Source organism: Danio rerio, chromosome 13, assembly GCF_049306965.1.
Source record: "Danio rerio strain Tuebingen ecotype United States chromosome 13, GRCz12tu, whole genome shotgun sequence".
Classification (NCBI taxonomy): domain Eukaryota; kingdom Metazoa; phylum Chordata; class Actinopteri; order Cypriniformes; family Danionidae; genus Danio; species Danio rerio.
This window is the reverse complement of record NC_133188.1, coordinates 10,417,501-10,442,500: the sequence shown is the minus strand read 5'-3', so window position 1 is coordinate 10,442,500 and position 25,000 is coordinate 10,417,501. Positions and strand designations below refer to the sequence as shown.

The 25,000-nt window shown below is 35.8% G+C and overlaps 1 protein-coding gene across 14 annotated transcripts in view; it reads right to left on the bottom strand.

The window, feature by feature from the left end:
• srbd1 (S1 RNA binding domain 1) overlaps window positions 1–25,000 on the bottom strand; it is a 157,169-nt gene that overhangs the window by 17,349 nt on the left and 114,820 nt on the right. For 12 of the 14 annotated variants that reach the window (XR_012389162.1, XM_073920697.1, XM_073920698.1 and 9 more), the window contains 3 exons: window positions 20,873–20,979; window positions 15,706–15,873; window positions 11,027–11,176 (listed from right to left, as the gene is read on the bottom strand). Coding sequence is in view for 11 of the 14 variants with exons in the window: in XM_073920697.1 (XP_073776798.1) it covers window positions 11,027–11,176; window positions 15,706–15,873; window positions 20,873–20,979 (425 nt within the window). In the remaining 3 variants the exon portion in view is untranslated. Of the gene's footprint in view, window positions 1–6,674; window positions 9,822–10,111; window positions 11,177–15,705; window positions 15,874–20,872; window positions 20,980–25,000 lie in introns of those variants that run through there. The other 2 variants (XR_012389163.1, XR_012389164.1) reach the window with 2 other exon arrangements.

The window sequence follows — 25,000 nt, the reverse complement described above, 5'->3', positions numbered from 1 at the left end:
TGAAGGGGTGTGCAAAATTTTCAGAACAACCAGCTTCTGCAGCAACATGGCTGCCCAAGTGAGAAAGGAGACCCACAAATAAGTAAAATAAGAAGTTTACTACAAACACGCAACTGTTTTATTATTTTCATAATGGCGTTCATGCATTACAGTTCTTCAATAAATAAAAAAGGTAAATTTGCAAACAATAGTTCCTCATAGTATCTGCTTACGCAACACAGTAGTTCTACATACTATCAATTCTGATAACCAATGACTTGCCAAAATCTTGTCAGGCAAGTCTAGCAGTGAATTTGCTCTTTAACAACATGTCTGGTATAACATGAATGTTGTTGTCTTTTGGCTACATCCATGAATTTGAGTAGTGTAAATACATTGTACAGTTTTGTGTTTTTTTGCAATATGAACCACCAGTCATATGTTGTAAATGACACAGGGACGCCCGAGGAAATAGAGAGCATGTATGATTTCAAGCTGAAAACAAACAACATTGTTTAAGTTTAAATACAGCACAAAACAACTTTCAGAGTAAGTAATCTGTTAAACGTTACTAAGCTTGGGCCTTCTGTAATGACTACTGCAGACAACATCTCATATGACCGATGAGCTAGTGACGACATATGTGGGCTTAGCAGTGGTGTCTCATTTCTTAGGAGAATATTTTTTATCACCCTTCACACTTTGTTTCAAGTGCCAAGGGGAAGGCATATGCATAGGGGTATTAAAAAAAAGTTCAGCTTGGGCCTAATTCAGCTATTCAGGATGCAGTAAAATATTATAGAAAACACAAGATATGTCACTCATATAGTTTTGAATGGGAAAAAGAATAACTGTCAATATGGCGAATAAAGCCCCACATTCTACTATATAAGCCAATCATCGATCGCTAAGACTGATGATTCTCCTGGAAAGGAGATGTAGCATTATGTTATCTCAGGCTATTTATTTATGAGAGCAAAATAAAATAATGTGAAATTAAATTATGAATTTTTATTGCAATATTATTAAAAATTAACAATTAAAATAGCAGCTATTAATAGGTATATGAATATTATTAATAACATTTAACTATCATACATAAACATAATTTCTGTCTGGGTACATGTCTGGCTGATTTCCATCAGCTGTGCATACGTGACAAGGACTCATGTTTCCACACTCTTTATGACATCATGAAGCTGTCTTTATGACATCATGATGTTCTGTCACTATGGTAACACTTTACTTGAAGGATGTTCATAAGACCTTTATCATCATAATATGACACATTATAAATCTGAAAGATATTTTAAGCATGCTTATGACTCAGTTGTCATTTTAAATGCAAAGAAGACATTGTTTGAGATGCTTTTGTTATGACAGCTTGACATAAATACACCACAACCTGTCTTTATCATGGCACTTCAACATTACCAAGATATTTAATATGTTTTAAATCATTTTATATAGTCTATTATCTGACCTTCTTTTGGAGGACACTAAATATTTATGAAAAAAATATATTAATAACTTCACTATAATAAAATTACTTACAGTGTGTTAACATTTAATAACATTTTAATAGCAATTTATATAGTTGAGGTGTAGAAAAACATTAACAACATTGTTATAGAATTATTTGACAGAGAATTTTCACTTTTAATGACAAATTTAGTTTGTTTCACTGAAAAAAGTAATCTGAAAAATATTCACGACACAATTATAACAGACTCCTGACAATCATGTTTTTGACAGGTTATGGTGTCTAATTTTAAGTTTGTTTGATAAAGACATTGACAGGTTATAATATATGTTTTGTCAAGTTTAGATATCACACATACAGACCTTTTTTAGTTCTCTGGAAAGGGATCATGTGTAAACTAGCCCTTTTTGGAAAAAAACGGTAAATTATTCCAGCAATTTTCCAGAAAGAGAAATTGTAACATTACCAGTAATTTGCCGGAATGCTGCTCTGTGTGAACACAGAAGGAAAATTGCCAGAAAGATCGCGTTCACGATTAGAACACATTGATAAGAGACATACACTCATTCACATTTGTGCTGTTTATGAAAATAAAGCTTTTAAATATTTTTTTTCCGGACACATTTAGCTGCTAGATGTTAGCCGGATAATGTTTCTATGTTCCTTCTTAATGCCAACTGTGGAAAGAATTATCGTTAAAATGCTTATGATAAACCGCTGTTTGTTTACCTTCAAGCTCAGTTGCTTGACGCGTGTGCATGTGAAGCAGCCGGTGAGCGCCACACACACACATATTATGTACCATCAACCATCAACAAAAGCCTGAAGCCTCCTTTCCACCGCACACGACAAACGACAAGCGACAGACTGGAAGTCATTAATTTCCGATGGAAAGCAGTCCGGGAGCTGCGTTGAGTTCCGATCATATCCGTATGCGGAAAATTCAGATCCGAATTGAGCTGCGGATCCGTTGAAATATTTGAACTCTTGCGACTAGACCGTATGCGACCTGCCGACCGGATATGATGTATTCCAGTGTTGTCCAAGCAGATGAGAAATAGGAGTTTATTCGGTTATTTTTTTTGAATTATAAAAAGTCTATATTAAAAAAAAAACTTTTCTGTTCATAAATGTAAGTAAAAAAAGTAATAAAAATATTTATTTTTAATGTTGTTATTACATTCCCTCCAGTATTTTAGCGGTCTATGAGTTTCTAGTATTCATTTATTCATTCATGTAAACGCACAGAGAATGAAGGCTTTTGCTTTTGCCATCTATTTTGGACACCGTGAAATCAGCTTCTCCCCCGTGGTGCACGACAACACTGAAAATACTGTGCAGCTGCCACAAGGGGGCGTATTCCGACAGTCGTATCCAAATGTCGTGTGCAGTGGAAAGGCGGCTAGACCCCTTCTATGTTTACAAATACAGGTGCAGCTGTTTAAAGCTAATTTCTGCTTAATTCTGTCAGAATTTATCGGTATTTTGGAATGGATGTGTGAATGGTCTTTTCCGGAAAAATTCTGTAACTGTCACCCACTCTGTCCCAGTCATTCCCCTCGCTGGCCAGCAGAGGCCACCATCTCCGGACTTCTAAGCATTACATCATCCATTTACCCTGATCATGCACACCTGAACTGAATCCCGCTAATGACCCACGTACCCTTTATAAGCCAGCACCAAACGCTCATTCAGTGCGAAGTCATGTTTAGCCCCGGCCAGCATTTCTGAGCGTTATTCCTGCCTGATTCCTTGTGTATTACTCCAGCCTGTTTCTTGACTCTGCTTCGCCTTCTGCCTGCCCACGACCCACGCCTTGTATACGAACTCTGATACTCGCTGCCTGCCCACGAACCACGCCTGTTATACGGACTCTGATGTTCGCTACCTGCCCACGACCCACGCCTGGTTCACGGACTCTGATACTTGCAACCTGCCCTCGATCTATGCCTGGTAATACTCCCTGTGTCTATTCATCGCCAGTCTTTATTCATCATAGACTGTTGTTGTTGTGTGTTTGCACGTTAGTGCATATTGTGTGTGTGAATAAGTGCTTGAGCAATAAATACTGCATAATGGATCCCTCCGTGTCAGTCTCCCCGTTACAGTAACATTCTTGCCTGTGTGAACAGCATTTAATTATTTTTTTTATATTTACTGGTAAAGTGATTCCGGTAATTTTCCGCATATTTACCGGTATCACTGTGTGAAAGGAGCTAATGTCATATTTGCTATGACGCACTCCCCATATTGTTCACCATGCTACTCTGAATATTCGCTCTGAAACAGCATGCAAGTATGGCTTAGTAATAAGTGTAATTCCTGCAGGCCACAGTCAAGCACCAGTCGCTTTAGGACAAAGTGCGTAAGAGTGAGACCAGCGATCCTTGCATGCATGAAATATTGCACATTATGACAAGTTTTGCTTGCTACACAACAGAAAACGTACTAGGTATATTACAGTTTCCATACAGAATTGTAGTACTATAAAGTTTTTCAACGGGTGAGACATGACCTAGTGCGTTGTCTATTGTTATCTTTAATGTGTGTGTTCGTGATTTCAGGAGGCGTGGCTTTGGACAGCAGGGGAGGGATTGTGTTTCAAAGAAATATGTTATGCTAACCTATAGCATTCAGGCAGATCGCCTACAGCACCTTTAATGATAGTTGCCATAAAATCTTCATTTCGTCATGATTTAAAGGTTTCATGGCAGTCTTATGATCACCCCCTTCAAGTAAAGTGTAGTCTAATCTAAATGACTAAATAAAAAAGTGTTACCAACTTTTTAAATGACCACCCTCCTCATGCTCTTGCAAACTAATAAAACAACAACAACAACCAGACTATTGATTATTAGTCAACCAGAAAATATCACAGCTTGTTTTTTTTCATTTCACCATCCAAAGAAGAGGTTTCCAAATAAACAAAAAACATCAAAGCTAATACTTAAATACTAGCTGGTCCATCAGGGGGTCAACGCAGCACATTGTGTATGTGTATTTGTGTGTGTATGAGTGGGAAGTGGTGAAGCTAAGGGTATCAAGTTCATCACATTAGAGCAACATGATCCGCCATTACCGTCCGCTGGCCCACGCTTCGCAAAGCGCCCGACGTGCAACAAAATCACTCACCAAATGGAGGAAGACAAGCTGCGTGTTTTCACATGCACAATGTGTGAGTGATTTAAGCCACCTCCTGCCCAGACAAACCAGCCGCTGATGCAGAGAGGAGCACATTTCATTTCTATTCTCATTAACTGCTGCACGCATTTACATCTAAACAGAGCTGTGGACGAGAACGAGAGAGGAAGAGGAAAAAAGTCTGTCCAACAATTTGCAAAAGGAAAGAGGATAAGCTGGTGAAACAGAGGACAAGAGTGATGAACCCTGTGCAGAAATGGGTTACAGATTGTTGGGAATATGTCAAGCTTGTCATCATCATTATAAAGCCATCGCTCAGACGGTTCTGCTCGCATCATTAGCCTTATGATTCCAGGCCTTGCAACATATTTGATACATTTTATTAGCAATACCCCAAATTCCTCCAGAGCCCCCAAGAAACCCTTGTTTAAAGTCCGCTACATTAGCTGGGCGCTACATTACCAACTCAGCACTGCTGGTGGCCATGTTTAATCAAATCCTGTTCCTCCAAGAAAAATACGCCTGCGCTCATGATGACAATTGGAGTGCAGCAATGTCCATTAGCGCAGCATTTGGTAACGATAGAGAATGGTGATAATACAAGGGACTGCAAGGGAGGCTTTTCTGCCTGGTTTAGTCGTAAATGAAGCCTAACGGAGAGAAATGAAAACAAACAGAAGGAGAGGAGAGAAGGGAGGATATGACAGGGTGATTATTCCCCCACTCCATGCCCCTAAGTGGCTTTATTAGACCTCTGACCCCAAAAGGCGCCTCTGACGAAAGATCAGGCAGAGAGCGAGTGGACAGACGTGCATTCACTCACACATGTGCACACACAGTGGGCTCCACGTGTCAAAGACCACCAGTGAAAGTGGCTATTTTATTTCAATGCTATGAATCAATAACGCAAGCATGTTTAATGACTATTTGATGTTTAATACTACAATTATGAAAAGAATTATGATGAAAGTGTCAGGCGACATTCTGCCGTGACCTTAGTAATAAATGAGTAAAAAAAACTAAACTATGTAGAATAATTGTGTGCAATATTATAGCATAAAATATCAAAAAGTAATAAGTGAAAAATAAATATATTCACATTATATAATACAAATAGTATTAGTCTTCATATAAAATAATATAAGATTCTATATTAATAATTCCCTCACATCATTATATTCATATATATATATATATTCATTTATATATATATATATATATATATATATATATATATATATATATAYAYATATATATATATATATATATATATATATATATATATATATATATATATATATATATATATATATATATATATATATATATATATATATATATATGTGTGTGTGTGTGAATACAGTTGAAGTCAGAATTATTAGCCCCCCTAAATGATTAGACCGCTTGTTTATTTTTTTCCCCAATTTCTGTTTAACGGAGAGCAGATTTTTTTCAGCACATTTCTGAACATAATAGTTTTAATAATGACAGTAAATAATATTTTACTAGTTATTTTTAAGAAACTTCTATAAAGCTTAAAGTGACATTTAAAGGTTAACTAGTCAGGTTAGGGTAATTAGGCAAGTTATTGTATAATGATGGTTTGTTCTGTAGATTATCAAGAAAAAAAGTAGCTTAAAGGGGCTAATAATTTTGTCCCTAAAATTGTGTTTAAAAAATTAATAACTGCTTTTATTCTAGCCGAAATAAAACAAATATTATCAGACAAAATAATATTATCAGACATACTGTGAAAATGTCCTTGCTCTGTTAAACATCAATTGGAAAATATATATATTAAAAAAAAAAAAAAAAAAATATATATATATATATATATATATATATATATATATATATATATATATATATATATATATATATATATATATATTAGGGATGTGCAGAGCAGCCGGTATTTGTATTTGTATTTGTTGAGGGGGGAAAAGTATTTGTATTTGTATTTATATGCATTTATGTATATGCATTTATGTATATGCATTTAATATGCAACAAAAACCTATAAGATTTATGGGTCACATGCACATATCAGTTCAAGTTTAATTTAATTTAATTCTTCTTTGATTTTGTCAGTAAACAGTTAATGATTGTTTAACTAGATTCTACTTGGCTATATTGTTAATTTGCTTTTACATAATTAGTGACCAAACACATATAGCCATGACTTTCTATGCTACTTGTTTATATAACAATTAAAAACAAAATACTTATAGGAATAGTTCACTCAAAAATAAAAATAAAAACATCCTCCATGATGTACTCACACTCAAGCCATCCTCAGTGAGACTTTTTTTTCTGTAAAATGAACAGTCAGAGTAGTCTGAAATGTTATACTGGGTCATCAATGCTGTAAAATGCTCGGATGGTGGCCTTTATTTTGAAGCTTCTAAAATATGGAATAAAATCGCTGTCATAAATATTTCACGCTTAAATAAAATTCATACATCTGTAATTATGAAAAGGTAAAGGAAAACAAAACGTACTCATAATTTTAAGTGGGTACAATTCCAAAATCTGCAGATTAGAACAGACATAACATTTTTTTTGTCTGTTTATATGCGAATAATACATTTACAATGGGTGTACTTCACATGAAATGCAGTTAATATCATTTTATAGTTAAACACCATTAAGTGATTCACTGAGAAATTCTGCGATTGCTGTCTGTAACGTTTGCTTACATTATGCTCACTATCCTCAGCCCGTTCTTAATTTAGATTCTGTAAAATGTCTAAGAAACGCAGCAAAAACGGACCTCATTAAGTTTCAACCTTTATTACAGCTCATGAAGTACATTTCTTAAAGAGGGAATAACAAAAATCTTACCTGAGATGGTGTGTGGGAGCTCGAGCGCCCAGCAAGCGCACCATTGAAATCGATGGCTCTCGCTTGTTTATTAATGCCTGTGACGTAATTTGGAATGTGGAGTGTCGCTTTTTAATTCGTACTCGTAATCAGGTGTTCGTGTCCGTCGTGAAACTGTATTTTTGTGTTAGTAAAGTACACCTATTGTAAATGTATAAATCGTAATCAAACAGACAAATGTCATATTTGTCTAATCGCAGATTTTGGAATTGTACCCTCATAAAATTACGAGTATGCTCCGTTTTCCTTTACGTTTTTATAATAACAGATGCGTTCATTTTATTTACGCACAAAATATTTATGACATTGATTTTATTCCATGCTAAAAGGGCATAAATCCATCTTTATCTGTGTATCGTAATTCTCTGCCAGGGGGTTCCCATGAAGTGGATCGATTCATTTTTGTAGCTAGAATATAAAATATTTTTAATGATTTTTAATGATATTCTCCGATGACTGAATTTCAGCAGGTTCCGAATACACATTATCAGACACCCTAGTTTTTCACGATTTTTTTTCTATAAAAATGACTGATTTTGTGATGGTAATTGCCAGAAATTTGGAGAAAATTTTGTGATTAAAAATGTTTATAAATGTAAAAAATGTTTAAAAATAATTTAAGAAAAAAAAAAAAGAAAGAAAGAAATTAAACAAAATAATTTATAGATTTTACACGCATCATAATACCAGCCATACGTGTAAAGCACAAATAATGTCCTTTAATTTGTGTCACGTGCAGCGGCCGTCATTTGTGAACCATCTCCATCTGTATGTTCCATTGCTCTGTATGTTAGATGTTTGCTCCATCTTTCTTTTTGCAGTCTGAAGCGTGTCAAATGCATAAAACGTCCAATTCGTGTCACAGGACGTCTACCTGTATATCTCATCTTTGATATGACTACACGTGTAAATCACTCGCGCTTCATCCGCGTCTGTTTACTGCACAAGCTGAAAACTCCTTCTGTCCCTTATTCTATTCCATGAAATGTTCGTGAGGGTGCAGGTGAGACGTAATTGTTTTTTTCTTTGAGACACTCAAATACATCACGTGTGCTGCTTTATATGCAGCGTCTATAAGTCATGTAAAACAATTCATTGCAAACTGAAATAAATAGAATTTGATTATTTGGTTTAGAATCTGATGTTTTATGAGATTATTTACATGCTTTACATTTTGCGATTATTTTGCGATTACATAAAAAATTTAGCAGGATCGACATTTTACAATTTTCGACATTATATTGATTTTGCGTTGGATTCAAAAAGTAGGGGGTCTCTATAATACATGACTGACATACAGTATATGACATATGATGTAAGAAGCAATAACAGCGGAAGCTCCAGGAATAGATGCGTGTTGTGGGAACCACTTGCCACACAGTTTGTTTACAACGGACAACAAAAAAAAAAACTATTTGACAATAACTTTATGAAGTATTTTACTCTTACAATGAGTATACTAGGGTTGCACGGTTTACCGGTACTATGGTAGTATCATGATACTATGGCTTCAAAATACTGGCAGCTCCACTGTAGGTTGTAAATGGTAGTATCGTCATTAACGGTCTATTTACAACACATAATGTTGCATGTGGAAAAGTCACTAAAATGCTCACACGTTTGTGCAACAATAGACTGTTTTATTTTAATAGTCTGTGGAGCCCTTTAATGTTGCAAGTTTTTTGATGTTTCAGACGCACATCTGAATCGATTCATATATGTTTCTTTCAATATGATTTAGTAGCTACAACAACCACAACAATCTTAAAAAGAACGACTCACAGAGGGAAATTTTGAGCTATTTTGTATTATAACCTGATAAGACTGAAAAAATAGTAATAGATGAAAAAAACTAAAATAGCATCAGAAAACAAGGAAACAATTTTTGACCACTTCATATAGCCTAAAATGCAATTTTTATAACAATTTTTATTTGCTATAATTTGTATCTTTATTTTAATGTATTTTTTTGTTGATATGCAATCTACAAAATTAAAAGAATTAATTTATTTTAGGTGAAGTGATGTGCAAATAATACTTTTTTTAATAATAAGGAAATTATGAAATACATTCAAGACCTATTATAACATGTAAAATATAGTATTTCTGACAATTTTCTTTATAATTTGAGTTATGAATTAAAGTATCACAATACTACTTGGTATTGTGATATTTCCGCTGGTATAGAATCGTAAGATTAATTAATGATATCGCGACAACCATGAGTATACATGTGTATATTCCTCCTACATTAGGTGTCTTATCTCATATACATCAGTTGTGCATTACGTGCATTCAGAAGTCTGTGATTAGTGTATTTCAGGGCTGCTCAACCCTGTTCCTGAAGATCTAGGCTGCGTCCGAAACAGCATACTTCCATACTATATGGTACGCTAAAATCAGTATGTGAGCCGAGTAGTATGTCCGAATTCATAGAAGTTTAAATTCAAATGCAGTACCTACTGAGTAGTAGGCGGTTTCAGACGCAGCCCTACCTTCCTGCAAAGTTCAGCTCCAACCCTGATCAAACACACCTGAACCAATTAAAGAGCACCTGAATAGCATTTGATAATTACAGGCAGGTGTGTTTGATATGTGTTGCAACTGAAATCTGCAGGAAGGTACAGTAGATCTCCAGGAACAGGGTTGAGCACCCCTGCTGTATATAATACAATTTTGCTGTTACAAAAACATATTGATCGGCTTTAGAAGACGTGTTAACCCCCTGGCGGCATATGGGTTAGTTTAAAGACGGATTAATGACGTTTTAAAAGCTTCAAAATAAAAGCCACAATCCAACACCATTATATAGTATGGAAGAACCAGAGATGTAATGTAAAACTACTCAGACTGTGTTTGTCTAACAGAATAAAGTCATACACAGAGATGATGGCTTGAGGGTGAGCAAATTATGGGATAATTTTCATTTATGAGTGAACTATTCCTTTAAGTAAAGGGAAACAAAAACTATGTGGTCTTAGATGTGTGCGTACACTGTTTTACAGTAAATCCAACGCCAAAGTATAACATCAGCTACAGAGGAAATGAAGAAAAGTGAGTAATAGGCAGTGAATGAATGTCTTGTTTCTAAATTATCGTTGCCATTCACCAATAAATCCTCCAGATTCCAAAGCGTTGGGACGCCGTGCCCATGGTTCATATTCAATTTTAAAAACCCTCTTTCACATGCACACGCTGATTTTGATTTAACTTGCAGCTGTCATGCAAACAAGCACATCCAAACCGCAGGGCATCCGAGCGCACATCTTCTGGAAGCAACAGGCACAAGTGTCAGATTGGAGTAGTCTAAACAGACTTGAGGAGCACAGCTGTGGGAAGAGTGTCAGTCGCTGCCAGAGAAAGTCTGAGCTGAGCACACGCTGAATGTGCTTTTCAGCTCGACACACCGAGACACGCAGGGCCAGATGCTCCCACTTGAGGTAAACACTCACTAGCACTTAGGTCAGTTGTTAAGCAGATCCAGTGATGATCTGCAGCTCTGCAGTAATGTGATAGTTCAGTGGCATGCTCTGTTCTCACCTCAGGGCGATGCTGTAGGACTCGGGGTGGATGCAGGTTTGGTCCAGTGGGTTAAAGTCGTTCGAGATGCTAGCAGAGCCCTTGACTTTTTTCTTCTCAGCAGTTTGCTTCTGAGGTATCTCCGGGTCTTCTTTCCCTCCAGAGCCGATACTGCGTGAAGCACAAAAATATTAGGAGTTCAATGTCAATCACAATTTATACTAGGTGTTTTAATAATCGCTACATGAAGAAAATAAGAGGATTCACTTTCATTAATTGTGTTTATGCTGTATTGAAAAATGCTTAGATGGAAAACGGGGTCATGCTTAATATTAAGGGGACCTATTATGCAAAAATCACTTTCAGAAAGGGTTTAAATACAATTGTGTGACAAAAGTTTGTAGAAATAGCCAGCCTCTAATAGTACAAAGTAATTAATTTGATATTTTTATAATCACACGAATGGAATAATCCAAGCCCAGTAGTGACAATTAACTCATTTCAACTACAGATTGCTTTAATTGTACTTCAACATAATTTATCTGAGTTAAAACCTGTTTTTTAATGCTGATAAAACAAAGCTAATTCTATTTTTTAAATTCAAAACAAGTAAGCAGAAGTTAGGTTCTATTACTTCTACTCATGGTGAAGAGATAGAATTGTAGTCTCAGTATAAATATCTTAATATTTTAATTGTTGATACACTTTCTTTTAGTTCTCTCATTCAGCAATTGGTGAAAAAAATTCAAAGTGATCTTAGCCTTCTATTTTAGAATTAAAAACTGCCTTTTTTATGCTAAAAAGAAGTTGGCTAATGCAACATTTATGTCGATTTTAGACTACGGGGATGTTATTTATGTGCATGCTTGGTATCAGAGTCTGCATGTATTCGATACTGTTTACCATGGTGCACAAAGATTTATAACTAATTTTAAATCCCTTACTCATCATTGTGTTGTATTCTAGGGTAGGTTGTTCTGCTTTGTCCATTTGTAGGCTCAAGCATTGGCATATCTTTGTTTACAAAGCTATATTGGGTTTACTTCTATCTCCAGAATTACATTTGTAAAAAAACCTGTCCTTAGCTATGGCCTTAGGTCGCAGGATATTTATTTACTGTCTGTTCCTAAAGTGTGGACTGAGATGGGGAAAAAGGCTTTTAAATACGCAGCTCCTTTTGGATGGAATAATCTACAAACAAAGTTGCAGTTTAAAGAACTGATTTCACTAAATGCTTTTAAAAGAGTTTTTTGTTTGTTGTCTGTTAGAGCCATGTGACTTTAATCTTGGCTAGGACGCTCTTGTAAAAAAGATTTTTAGGGCCCTATCATACACCCGGGGCAATGTGGTGCAAGGCGCGACGCAACTGTTGTTTGCTATTTTCAGCTTGGCGCAAGAGTTGTTTTGACGTTTTGCGGCACGCTGTTTAAATAGCAAATGCATTTGCGCTGATATGTGCGCCCATAGGCGTTCTGGTCTAAAAAGAAAGGCGTTCTGAGGCGCACTGCTGGCGCATTGCTATTTTGAGAAACTATAATAGATTTTTCAATAGACCAAAACAAAGCCGGTCTAAAGTCGAGCGCAGAGCACTTTAGTTATGCGCCTCGCTTACACACTGCTTAATACAGACAAAATGTAAAGCAATACACAAATATCTTTACAAATGAAAAAGAATTATTAAGAAATATTAAGGATATACAGTTGAAGTCAGAATTATTAGCCCCCCTTTAATTTTTTCTTCTTTTTTAAATATTTCCCAAATGATGTTTAACAGAGCAAGGAATTTTTCACAGTATGTCTGATAATATTTTTCCTTTTGGAGAAAGTCTTATTTGTTTTATTTCGGCTAGAATAAAAGCAGTTCTTAATTTTTTAAACACTATTTTAAGGACAAAATTATTAGCCCCTTTAAGCTATTTTTTTTTTCCAACTATCTACAGAACAAACCACCATTATACAATAACTTGCCTAATTACCCTAACCTGCCTAGTTAACCTAATTAACCTCGTTAAGCCTCTAAATGTCACTTTAAGCTGTATAGAAGTGTCATGAAAATATCTAGTAAAATATTTATTTACTGTCATCATGGCAAAGATAAAATAAATCAGTTATTAGAAATGAGTTATTAAAACTATTATGCTTAGAAATGTGTTGAAAAAAATCTCTCTGTTGAATAGAAATTGGGGGAAAAATAAACAGGGGTTCTAATAATTCAGGGGGGCTAATAATTCTGACTTCAACTGTATTAAGAATACAATAAGGATATATATAGGACATAAATATAAAGGATTAAAATATTACAAAACATATTATTTTCTAGTCTACATAAATTTAAAAACCACTGCCTTCATGCCTTCTTCATCTCGGGAGGCTTTTTCAGTTCATTCATAACAATTTGCTTTTGTATAATGTTATCATTATTAGCAGTATCAGTTATTATATCCATATATATATATTTGTTTTATTTAAAACAAGCTTACATTTGCCCACCTGTCAGGTTTTAGACCATATGGGGCACAGCATGTGTATTTGGATAAAAATCAAGTTTTTGATTATGAGGTAAAAAATACCTTGCATGCATATCAGCCTGCTGTTGGATACCATTAAAACCAAAGTATGACCCTTGTAATTTTTTTTAAATATTATATGACCCTTTTGACAGTCATCAATTGTATATGGCACAATTTGTATCAAAGCCTAAAAGAGTCTGTTTCAAAGAGTCATAAAACTTTTTTTTTCCAAAATACTTATAGGAATAATTCACATAAAAGTAAAAAATATCCATAATTGACTCATGCTCAAGCCATCCTCAGTGAGACTTTATTCAGTAAGATGAACAGTAAGAGTGCTTTGAAATGTTATACTGGGTCATAAATGCTGTTGAATGGTGGACTTCATTTTGAAGCTTCTAAAAAAATTAATGTTCATTAGAGTATGGTCAGGGAGCTAACACAATTCTTGAAGCAGAGCGATGTGTTTCTGTAACTAAAGTAAAAAAAAAAATTAATTATATTCTCCAATGACTGGCTTTCAGAAGTGGTAAACTTCACATTACGCTTGACTGACATATACAACATATGACGTAAAACACAATGATAGTGGATGTACAAATGAACACTGTAGCATTCTTCGAAGACACTTCTTTTCACATTTTCAGTGTTTTTAGAATGTGCTGTCATCTCATTTAAATCGACAGTCCCTAAATTGTATCAAAGCCTAAAAAAATCTGTTTCAAAGAATTATTAAACATTATTTGTGTGGTATTTTGAGCTGAAACTTCACATAAATACTCTAGGTACTTCAGAGACTTATTTTAAAAAAGCAGCATAATAGGTAATCTTTAAGTGTTTTTAACTATTAGGAACAATGTAAATATTGTACTAATGTGGTATTGAAAAGCTCTTTGTTTTCTGCTGTTGATGCAGGATAGAGGTAAGGTTCACACTCCATGTTACATTAAGATGTCTACAGTCAACTGAGATTAAAAGAAAGCATTTATAACAAATCATCTTAAACTATACAAAGAATATTGAATAATAATGAGATGAATAAAATGATTACCTAATAAACACTTTTCTAATGAATTGTTTTCACATTGTTTTCACTCTATCCTTGTCATAGCATTTCAATGCAAAACCAGCGTCACTATTGGCTGATCCACTGGCATTCTATAAACAGCTTATGACATGAATGTTGACATAATACAACAAAGATTTTATTATAATAATAAAAACTAATTTTCAAATTGTATGCATTGACTATTTCTAAACGGCTTTGTGTAAAAATAAATAAAATAAAATAAAATAAAATTAAATTAAATTAAATTATATATGGGAAACACATTATAATGGGGGCCCAATCCCAATTCTACCCCTTAGCCCTTTCCCTTACCCCTACCCCTCGTTTTGCATGTTCACATCAAGGGGTAGTAGTGTCCCAATTCTCTTTAGCTTGAAGGCGTAGGGCTAAGGGAAAGGGGTGAATACCCTTTTGAATGAAGATTTTTCAGGACCACACTCAAAACCAAGGGGTGAGAAAATTTACCAGAATACAACAGCCACAACGGCAGAGAGTTACACCCGGAAGCAAGGAGATACACAAATTAGTATTTTTTGTCATTATTAAATTTTTTTTACAACAAACAAACAAGAATAAAATAAAATAAAAAAAATGCTAAATTTAACGATCTATAATCCATAATCATAACTCCTGTACAGCAGTGTCACAACATTCTGTCACTCAATGAGACTCGAATACCCTGTCAGAAAAGTGAAGGGGCTGGGAATGGGCTTTTTACGGTGTCTGCTATAATGTTAATGTTGTTTTTGGTGTGTTTACATAGATGAATATGGCCACTGTGTTAAATGTGCAGTATTACGATCTTAATGTCACATTAGATCATTAAGATAACGTAATATATGCCTTCAGGGATTTCTTGAAGATAAATACCAATAAATAACACAACTGGAATAACTACAGCAGTAGTGTGACGTGTACAGATGCTGTAGTGCTGTCGCAATTCTTAATTCTTAAGGGGTATATGTTGAAACCCTTCCCCTTTACACTCAGTTTTAAGGGCCAAGGGGAAGGGGTATAAAAATAGAATTGGGATTAGGCTATCACATTCATGCCTCATCAACAAACATGTACAGTAGCTTGGTGCAAAATCATAACTGAAGTGTAAAAAGCTAACTATATACCTGCGTACTGTCTCAGGGTTTATCCTGATGAAGCCGGCACACTGCTGGAAGCTCTTAGGACCAAGGCCTTTGACAAGTTTCAGCTGGTCTCTGTTAAAAAAAGGGCCATTCTTTTCCTTCCACTCCATAATACTGCGCGCTCGCCCTGCATTCAGACCTGCTATATGCCTAAAGAAAAACAACATACAATCCCAGAGAATACTTAAATGAACATTCAAAACAAACAGACTTTATTTTCAACACTGATTTTAAGTTTTAAGCAAGCAAGCTACACTTTAAAACGGCATCCTAAAATATACAGTTTTGGCAATGACCCAAGGTCTTGAAAAGGTCTGAGGGTTTTCTTGTTTCCAATATGAAAGATATCCAGTCCAAATAACCTAAACTTAACCTTACATCTTCCTGCTCGACTCCTTCAAGGCTCAATTACAGTTTGTTTTTGGAATTAGTCATTGGTTCATATGTCAATACCCAGAATTAACCACGCATCCTGGATGAACAGACTTCACTTCAGAAGTCCACTCGAGACCATGGAAATTCATCTTCATACTTATGCAATCCCTTCATGTTCACAAACAACAAGGCAGATATTAGTATAATATTGGGAACATTTTCCAGCAGAATTACCAAACGGCAGGCTAAAATCTCATAATCCTTTTGACCTTTTCATATAAAACAAAAAGGCATTCAGATGTTTTTTTTTTTTGTTTTTTTTTTGCATGGGAGATTTAAAGTGGCAGCTCCCCTAAAAGCAGCTATGTAAACTGTATGTCGTCACTTTTAAATAAGGCGGCGGATAATGCTGGAGCCACGAACACGTCGTCTGGAGCTCTGGTACTGAGAGCTCATTTAAAGTCAGGTAAACAGATGACCTGATCCCAGCCTACCTCACAAGCATTTAACCTTGCCTTTTAATGGGATCACACAGCTTTCAAGCTCTGAAAGGTGATGTATGTGTGTCTAAGTACACTACAGGCGCAAGGCTAGTTAAATATAGCAATCTGATCTTTGTAAAATGGGTGCATTTCAGTCTAACGCTTACATATAATCATCAGTGTTCTGATTATTTATTATTACAGTTGATATATAGGTGTTTTAATGGCCCCTTTGATTTATATACATTGAGAATATGAAAGGAAAAAGCACAGTTATAAAAGCTGAGCTCAGAAAGAAACAGCTAATTGGTGCAATTGTAGGAACAAATGCACATCCATTTAAATTTTACAATAGTTTAGCAAACTACTTACATACTATACATGCAAACATAATATATTGCTGTAAATCAGAGACGTCCAAACTAGTGCCCGCAGGCCAAAGTTGGCCCAATGTAACCTTTGATTTGGCTTGCCATCCCATCTAAAAGAGGGGAAATTTTGGCAAAGGTTGGGGTTAATGCCTTTAATACACATTATATTTCAAATTTAAAGTAATGTAACATTTGTTAAAATCAAACCTGAAATAAATGTTTCAATTAAAATTTGCAAATGAATCTTTCTTACTTTTTTAAGTGAACATTTATAATGTTGCTCCATGCATAGACCACAATTCAGAAGTCCTCAGTGAGCAAAACAAGGCAAAGGCTGCTGCAGGTTGACTAGTGTATTTGGTATTAATATCCACTGTTACAAACGGAATTCTTACTGGGTAACACTTTACAATAAGGTTCATTAGTTAATGCATTTACTAACATGAACTAATCATGAACAACACATATACAGCATTTATTAATCATAATTGAACATTTACTAATGCATTATTAACATTCAATTCCATGCTTGTTAACATTAGTTAATGCACCATGAGTTAACATGAACTAACAATGAACCACTGTATTTTCATTAACTAACGTTAACTAACATAAACAAATACAGTAGTAAATGTGTTGTTCATTGTTTGTTCATGTTAGTAAATGCATTAATTGACATTAACTAATGAACCTTATTGTAAAGTGTGACCTCTTACTGTATGTTTTCATTATAATAGGTTCATTATAAAAATCAAAATATTTATTGTATAAGTTAATATTATTTAAGTAATGTTTTCTATTTATTTTTTAATAAATAATGAAATGATCCATTGTAACTTTGCAATACAGCTTGAAATATTTACCTTCAGCACATGGCCCTCAATCAGTTTTGGATTTTGACCCTTCATCAGAAAAGATTTGGGCACCCCTGCTCTAAATTCTCCAATAGTCTTTATTGAGATGACATTTAAGTGTTTAGTTTTACAAAAGCTGTCATTTTAATTTGGAACCGTATTTGATTCATATATTTTTCATACTGTATATCTAATGCTACTGATAAATTTAGATGCTAAAAAGTGAGAACACAGAGGAATACTCCACCTTCTCTGAAAATAGGCTCTTTTTTTTACAATTCTCCTACTGACTGAATTGACAATGACAAAAAAGTCCCACAAAAGTATAGTTGTGCAGAAAAAGACCAAAGCCAAGGTCAGAATTTTTTATAAATAAAACATTACATTTTATGGCGTACCCTCAGAATTTTTCTGTTAGGTTAGTTCAGCTTTAAACCATTGAATTGGATTAGACTATTAGCATTTCACTAAACAAATAGTTTGTTCATTTTCTTATTTAAAGCTGGTCTGTAGTCACATTGTGTACGTTGTCAGCAGTGAAAATTAAACCACACTGAACTGAACTAAACTGAACTTAAACTCTGAAAACTGGACTGACACAGTGTCAGTTTACAAGAACTTCTTTGTTAAGTTGCTTTGACACAATCTACATTGTAAAAACGCTATAAAAAATAACGTTAATTGAATTGAATTGAACTGAATAAATACTGACAGAAAATGAAAAGTTGCTGTTTTCTAGGTTGATGTGTCTAGAAACTATACTCTCATTCTGGCATAATATTCAAGGAACTTTGCTGCCGTACCATGGCAGCAGTACTGTAGGCAAAATTTTATTACGCAGCATTTTTACCCATTTAGTGTACCTAGCTGGGTACTATTTTAAGCAGTGTATCATACATATCAATAATAAAATAATCACAGCAAGGAATTTTAGGTTGCCATTATACAGTCTAGTTTGGCCACCCCTGATAACTTTCATAATTGCAAGTCATAGCCTGCTGGCCTTACAAATCAGCAATTTTATTTGGATATATTTTATACCCTAGAGAAAGAGCAACATTTCAGTTCTGACATAACAGTTATTTAGGCATCAGATGCAATGCAATTTAGGTCATAACAAAAACAGACAGGTGCAAAAATTTCGGTTTCCCCAACAGAATAATGACATCAATCTTTTGTAGGGCCACCTTTTGCTGAATAACAGCCTGCAGACGCTTCTTATGGTCAAGGATAAGTCCATAAATTCTTGCTGAAGGCTTTTTGGGCTATTCTTCCTTGCAAAATTTCTCCAATTCAGTCAGATTTGATGGGGGCCAAGCGTAAACGGCTCTTTTTAAATCAATCCGTAGATTTTCGATGATGTTCAAGTCTGGGCATTGGGGTGGCCATTCTAGAACATTGTATCGTGTCTGAGCATGAATTCCTTGGTAGTTCTGGAACTGTGCTTTGGGTCATTGTCCTGCTTAAACATCCAACCCTGCCGTAACTTCAGCCTCTTGAATGATTTTTTGAACATTGTTCTTCAGAATCTGTTGATACTTGGTGGAATCCATACGACCTTTAACTCTGACAAGGTTTCCAGCACCTGTGCTTGCCACATATCCACACAGCATCATGAACCCTCCAACATAATTTACAGTAGGGAGCATGTTCTTCTCCTGGAATTTGGTGTTCTTTTTCTGCCAAGCAAAGCACCTATGGTTGTGGCATCTGTCCACAGTATATTTTCCAAAATGATTCAGGCTTGTCTAGATGAGCATTTGTCAGATGTACCTCAAACAACTCTTCTTATTGATAGAATCTAGATAGAATCCTTTTTTGCATCACCTTTCATTGAGCTGTTCTTTGTGAAGACTACACTGAACTGTGGAACGATGTACAATGACATTATTAGCAGCAAGATCTTGCTGGAGCTCTTTGGAGAGTGTCTATTGTGTGTCCATTCTAACTTTCAGATATTTGTCTTGGTCTAGCACATCTTTCCCTCACAAGAACTGTTCCTGTGGCCTTTCATTTTTTTTACTATATTTCTGACTGTGGAGATAGAGACTTTAAACCTTTGTGAAAGCTTTTTGCATCCTTCTCCTAATTCATGTTGATGAATTATCCTAGTTTTTAGGTCATTAGGAAGTTCTTTTGAGGTTCCCATGTTGCTACTTTCATGTTCAAAATAAGAAGCACAGCTAGCAATCAGCTATCTTAAATATTCATTTTCATGTTTGGTTGCACCTGTGTTGGAATTGTTAAGGTTCACAGAGTCACTCAAATCAATTTTGTGTTGTAATCAATCAGCAATAAGTGACTACAGGTTTTGAAATCCACACAAAAGAGAGGGTGCCCAAACTTTTGCACAGCCTATTTTTCAGCTTCAATTTAATTTCACACATCTAAATACTGCTATACTACAAATTTCTGTCTGAAAAAAAATGACATTGTCTAGCTTTCTCTATAAACCGTATGGCATTTCAGTGCGATTGTCTCTCATAAGAGCACATTAAGTATGCAGCGGCAAAGAAGTGCCCAAACTTTTGCATAAGACTGTAGGTTGCAAAAATCCCCAAAAAGCCTAACTGTTTTTCATGACAATACCTTTTTTTAAACTCATAATTCATGTAAAGGAAGTTTATTTTTCAGTTGTATAAATTAAAGTGAACTTTTGAGACTTATACAGACACGATCCTAATTGCATTCTGGAAACATATTATTCCAAGTCACCGTTTTTCCGTAGTGCAAACAATTTGCAATTACTCACGAAATCCTACAAGGCATTAGACGAAGCGAGTGGACATAACGAATGTGTACATTTCGCTGTTTCTGTTAGTTTATGTGACTAATATTCCAGGCTATATATCTCAATTTGTGTATATGTTAGCGAACGGCAATGTTTGTGTATGTAGCTCAAAATGTTTGTGTGTAGTGGGGATGTGAAAAGATGTTACGGTGCGTGCGTCTAAAAGTGTGTGTGTGCGTGTAGGGTGTCAGACTAAACAGAGAGCTAAGCAATAGTGGGGAGGTGAGTGAGAAGTTGCCATGTTGTGACTCCTGCTGGAAAGTATTTGGTCTCTACCTCATCAGCGTCTCTGAACAGATGTTGATGTCCACTCCCACGAAGCTCACACACTCCTGTACCACCCCGTCCAGCGCTGCCCTCAGCAAACTCTGTGACACGTCGTGCTGGAAAGAGTGACCACAGTCTTAGAAAGTGTGTTTGTGCAGGAAACCAGAAGAAACGGCTCTGTTTCTGACCCTAGTTCTGAGAATAAAATCAGACACCTTGAAGATGTTTTTCTTTCTAGTATGTTAAATTGATTCAATCACAGTTTTGACGTGAATTAAATGTTTGCTAAATCACTAAGGTTACGCTGAAATGGTAAAAGCTCCACTCGTCATCCCATGAAATGTCAAGAAAGTCAACATCTATTAGATATCTGAGAAACAAATCGCGCTGTCTCAGTCACTTTACAAAAACAAGCCATTTAGCAAGGCCAATGTTGTGTCATTGGCAATAAAACGGTAACCCCTAAATGCTTTGCGGTGTTCATGCTGGTCTGAGGCGGAAAAAAAGAGAGAGACGGCAGAATAAAAAGGCAGCCAGTGGATCACTTTGCCTCGAGAGACACAGAAAGAAGGTCTGAGGCTGTTTTCATTGGAAAGCATCTGTGACACTTCAAAGTCCTCTCACAGGGGTTTTCCATTAAGTGAAGGGAATTGATAAAGTTAATCCAGCCGAACTTTTCACACTTTGGAGGCGGTTTGCGAAAATCGAGATGGAATTCAAAGCAAAGAAAACCACAAGGCCAAATCCAAAACTGACTGAAATTAGGAGCAAGCATGGAATTCTGACAAGCCTTTGTCTGTCTTGCATTGGGACCAGTGTCCATATGGAAAAAGTTAAACCAGTGCTCGAGACCTAGTAAGATGAATGTGCAATACTTCATTTGGGAGAACTCATTACCATGAACACCTTCCTCACTTAGCACAAGATTTATAGTGATATCCACCATGGTGGCTTGGAGGAGGGGGGGGGGTGTTTAACTCAAAAACTTTTACTCAAATTTAAAGCTATAAACGGAAGTGGTGGCAGATCTCATGTTTGATATTGTGATTTTTAAGTTTTAAGACTGAAGCCAGATTCAGACTGCTTGATACCGGATTAGTTTTGATGTAGATGTAGAGCTGGGCGATAAAATCGGTATCGATATTTATTGACAGAACACCATTGTCAAAATCGATAAAAAAAGATTTGGTATGAAACGCTATAGTTTTATTAAATGTGGCTGCTGAGCGCACACCTTGAAAGCAATGCCAATAAGCTTGGGTGTAAGTTTGTCATTTCCAATGAAGGCGCGCGACTTGCATGACGCACATATTAGAGCATGTTGAGCAGGCGGCGCACACGTAAACCATGCTTATTTTCCAGGCGCACCTAGTTGAAAACAGCGCAACTTTTCTAAATTCTGCAAGCGCACCGCGATTCATGCAAGTAGAACTAAACAAGCTACTTCACACTTTGTATGGACTATACATATTTCAGTAATAAAGGCAGACTAATTACCGCTGAAAAAGCAAAGCACACCCAAACACGGCAGTGGTTTTTACTTTTCTCCATAAACTTGCATCGGAGCTGCAGCAAGGGTTTCTCCGTTTGTCATCCTCTGAGTAAATGCTCCCCTAGTTACGAGAGATGCCCGGGTTGCGCGAGTGCAAAGCTCATTGTAAATGGTGAAGGAAACCACGCACTCGCAAATGTCACTTCAGGTCAGAATAACTACAAATGGGAAAATGAGATCCGAGTAGCAGCAGTGAGGAGAATGTAAATCAAAAAGGATGTAAGGATGTTGCCAAAGTGGCTTTTTGGTTTCTTTTCTTGTGCATCCCAGCCACTAGCTCCCTTCTGAAAGATTTTTAGCATAGGGGTATTGTCAATTACTTCACAATTTATAAAATTGTTGTATGTATTTGAATAACGATGATTTGTTCATTTACTTAAAATAATAATATTCCTAAATGTTACAAAAATCTTCAATAATTATTGATGTTGAATGATATGAAACATGATATCAGGATAACTTTGGGGAAAATATCACCCAGCCCTAGTTTGATGTATAATGTAATGGTAATTGGTAAATAACAATGGTCACTGCGATACAAGAATAAATCATTTTATTACATATTTTGTGTCTCTTTACACGCCTCTCTGGAATAAATGATTCTGATTGGTCAATCATAACATTACAAAGTGTTTTATGTATGGGATAAAGCACATCCAGACAATTGCTTTTTGCAGGATAAAGCCTAACTGGCTGATCAGCAGTATCTATTGTACAACTATGGGCTTTATTCTGCGAAAACACCCATCTGAGTGTTCGTTATCCCACTTATTACACGCCTACTCGTCACAAAACATTAAATGAATTAGCCCCCAAACATTGTTCTGAGCTGTAATAGTTTATCAATTCTTTAATTAAAAGCACAGCTGCTATTTTTTTGCAGATATCCTTGTTGGTTAATCCCCAACAACTCCCTTGTGAAGCACATGTCGGTGTCCTGAAGATTACACAGAGGAAAGAAGGTTCTGTTAAGGCATCATAGCAATTAGTAGCTATGGATACTACTAATGTTTGGGGCAAGCGTATTTATTTCAAACTGTGATCAAAACTGATAGGAACTGCCTGTGCATTAAATAAGTACCTTTTCTACTACTGCCCCAGTGATAAGTGTTGTACTTTTATTTCTAAGAGTGTATACATGTATGCTTGCGCCATCTTCCAACCGAGGGTTAGTGTAGGCTGCATCCAGCCATTTGATTTGTTTTCTTTCTGCAAGCTTTGTTTCATTTTTTCAATCAGTTATTACAGCTCAGATCTATATTTTATGTCTAATTGTTCACATTTGTGGCAAGCAGCCATGTAATAAGCAAGGTAATGCACATCCAGCTGGTTGTTTTTACAGAATGAAGCATTTGCTAGGGTTCCTGCAGGTTTAATCAAGTCAAATTTGAGACTTTTTAAGACCATTATAAATAAAATATTAGACTTAGGCCGTACTCACACTATGTACAGTTGCCTCATACCGGGCCAAAGGACGCTTGTCCCCCCTACCGTCTCCCCCGATGGCCCGCATCCACACTACAATCGGGCCTGGGCACGCTTACGTCATCGATGCTGCGCTGTTCAGTAGAGAAGCACTCTCACTCAGCAGCACAGTGGAGATTTCTCTAGTTATATCGTTTCAGTCATTTGATATGCAGTGACATGCAGTACATCAAATATTTCCCCAAACAGTCCTTAGGGATGCGGTGACATGCATCCCTAAGGACTGCGGTGAAGTTTATGCCTTCAGATATTTCGCCGAACAGATTTGCCACTTTTATCGCTCATAAACAATCATAAAGCCCTCGTGCTGTAGGAATGAGGAGGTCTGCTGAAGGTACGCAGCTGTCGTGCAGTGAGGAGTTTGTGTCTTTAATAATCTAGGGCAGTTTTCGTTCATTGAACAGTAAGAATGATTAATAAATCCATATGAAACAGTCCCTTAAAGTCACATCACGCTTTCAGTTTAGGCTTTGGCTCGTTTTGCACTCGCACTACAAACGTACAGCGCCAAAGCCCAAGTGAACTGCGCTCATCACGACATTGATTCAGCACACTCACACTTCTCAAACGATCCGGGAAACGGGCCTGGGCACAGTTCGGATAGCATAGTGTGAGTAGGCCCTTATACAGGGCTTAACACTGATTATTTCTAATGGCCTGGTCGGTTGCCACAAAAAGCTGATCAATTGTAATTATTTCTTAGTAACATTTTAATGTGTCAAAACAAGAAAGCTCTAGTTGTATACTTTTTTTTTCAACATAATTGTATTTTTTTAAATTACAAGTTTAACATTGTTAAAAGTATATTTATTATATATGTCTCTATGTTATTATCATGAGGAATTGTGTAGTTGTTTTAGTTTTCTTTCCCTAATTAGGGAATCTAATTTGGAGAAATTGCAGTAAAAAATGTCAAATAGCTATTGTAAAATTGTATCTTTTTAAATAAAAAAAAATTAAATACTAAAAATAGGTTTTCTTGTGATGGATTTTTGGTAATTGGTCGGTTGGATGTCGACCCTATAGGCTAGCTTTACCTAAGACAGAGGAAAATTAAGACCCGTTTAAAATTATTTAAGGTAATATTTTAAGACTTTTTA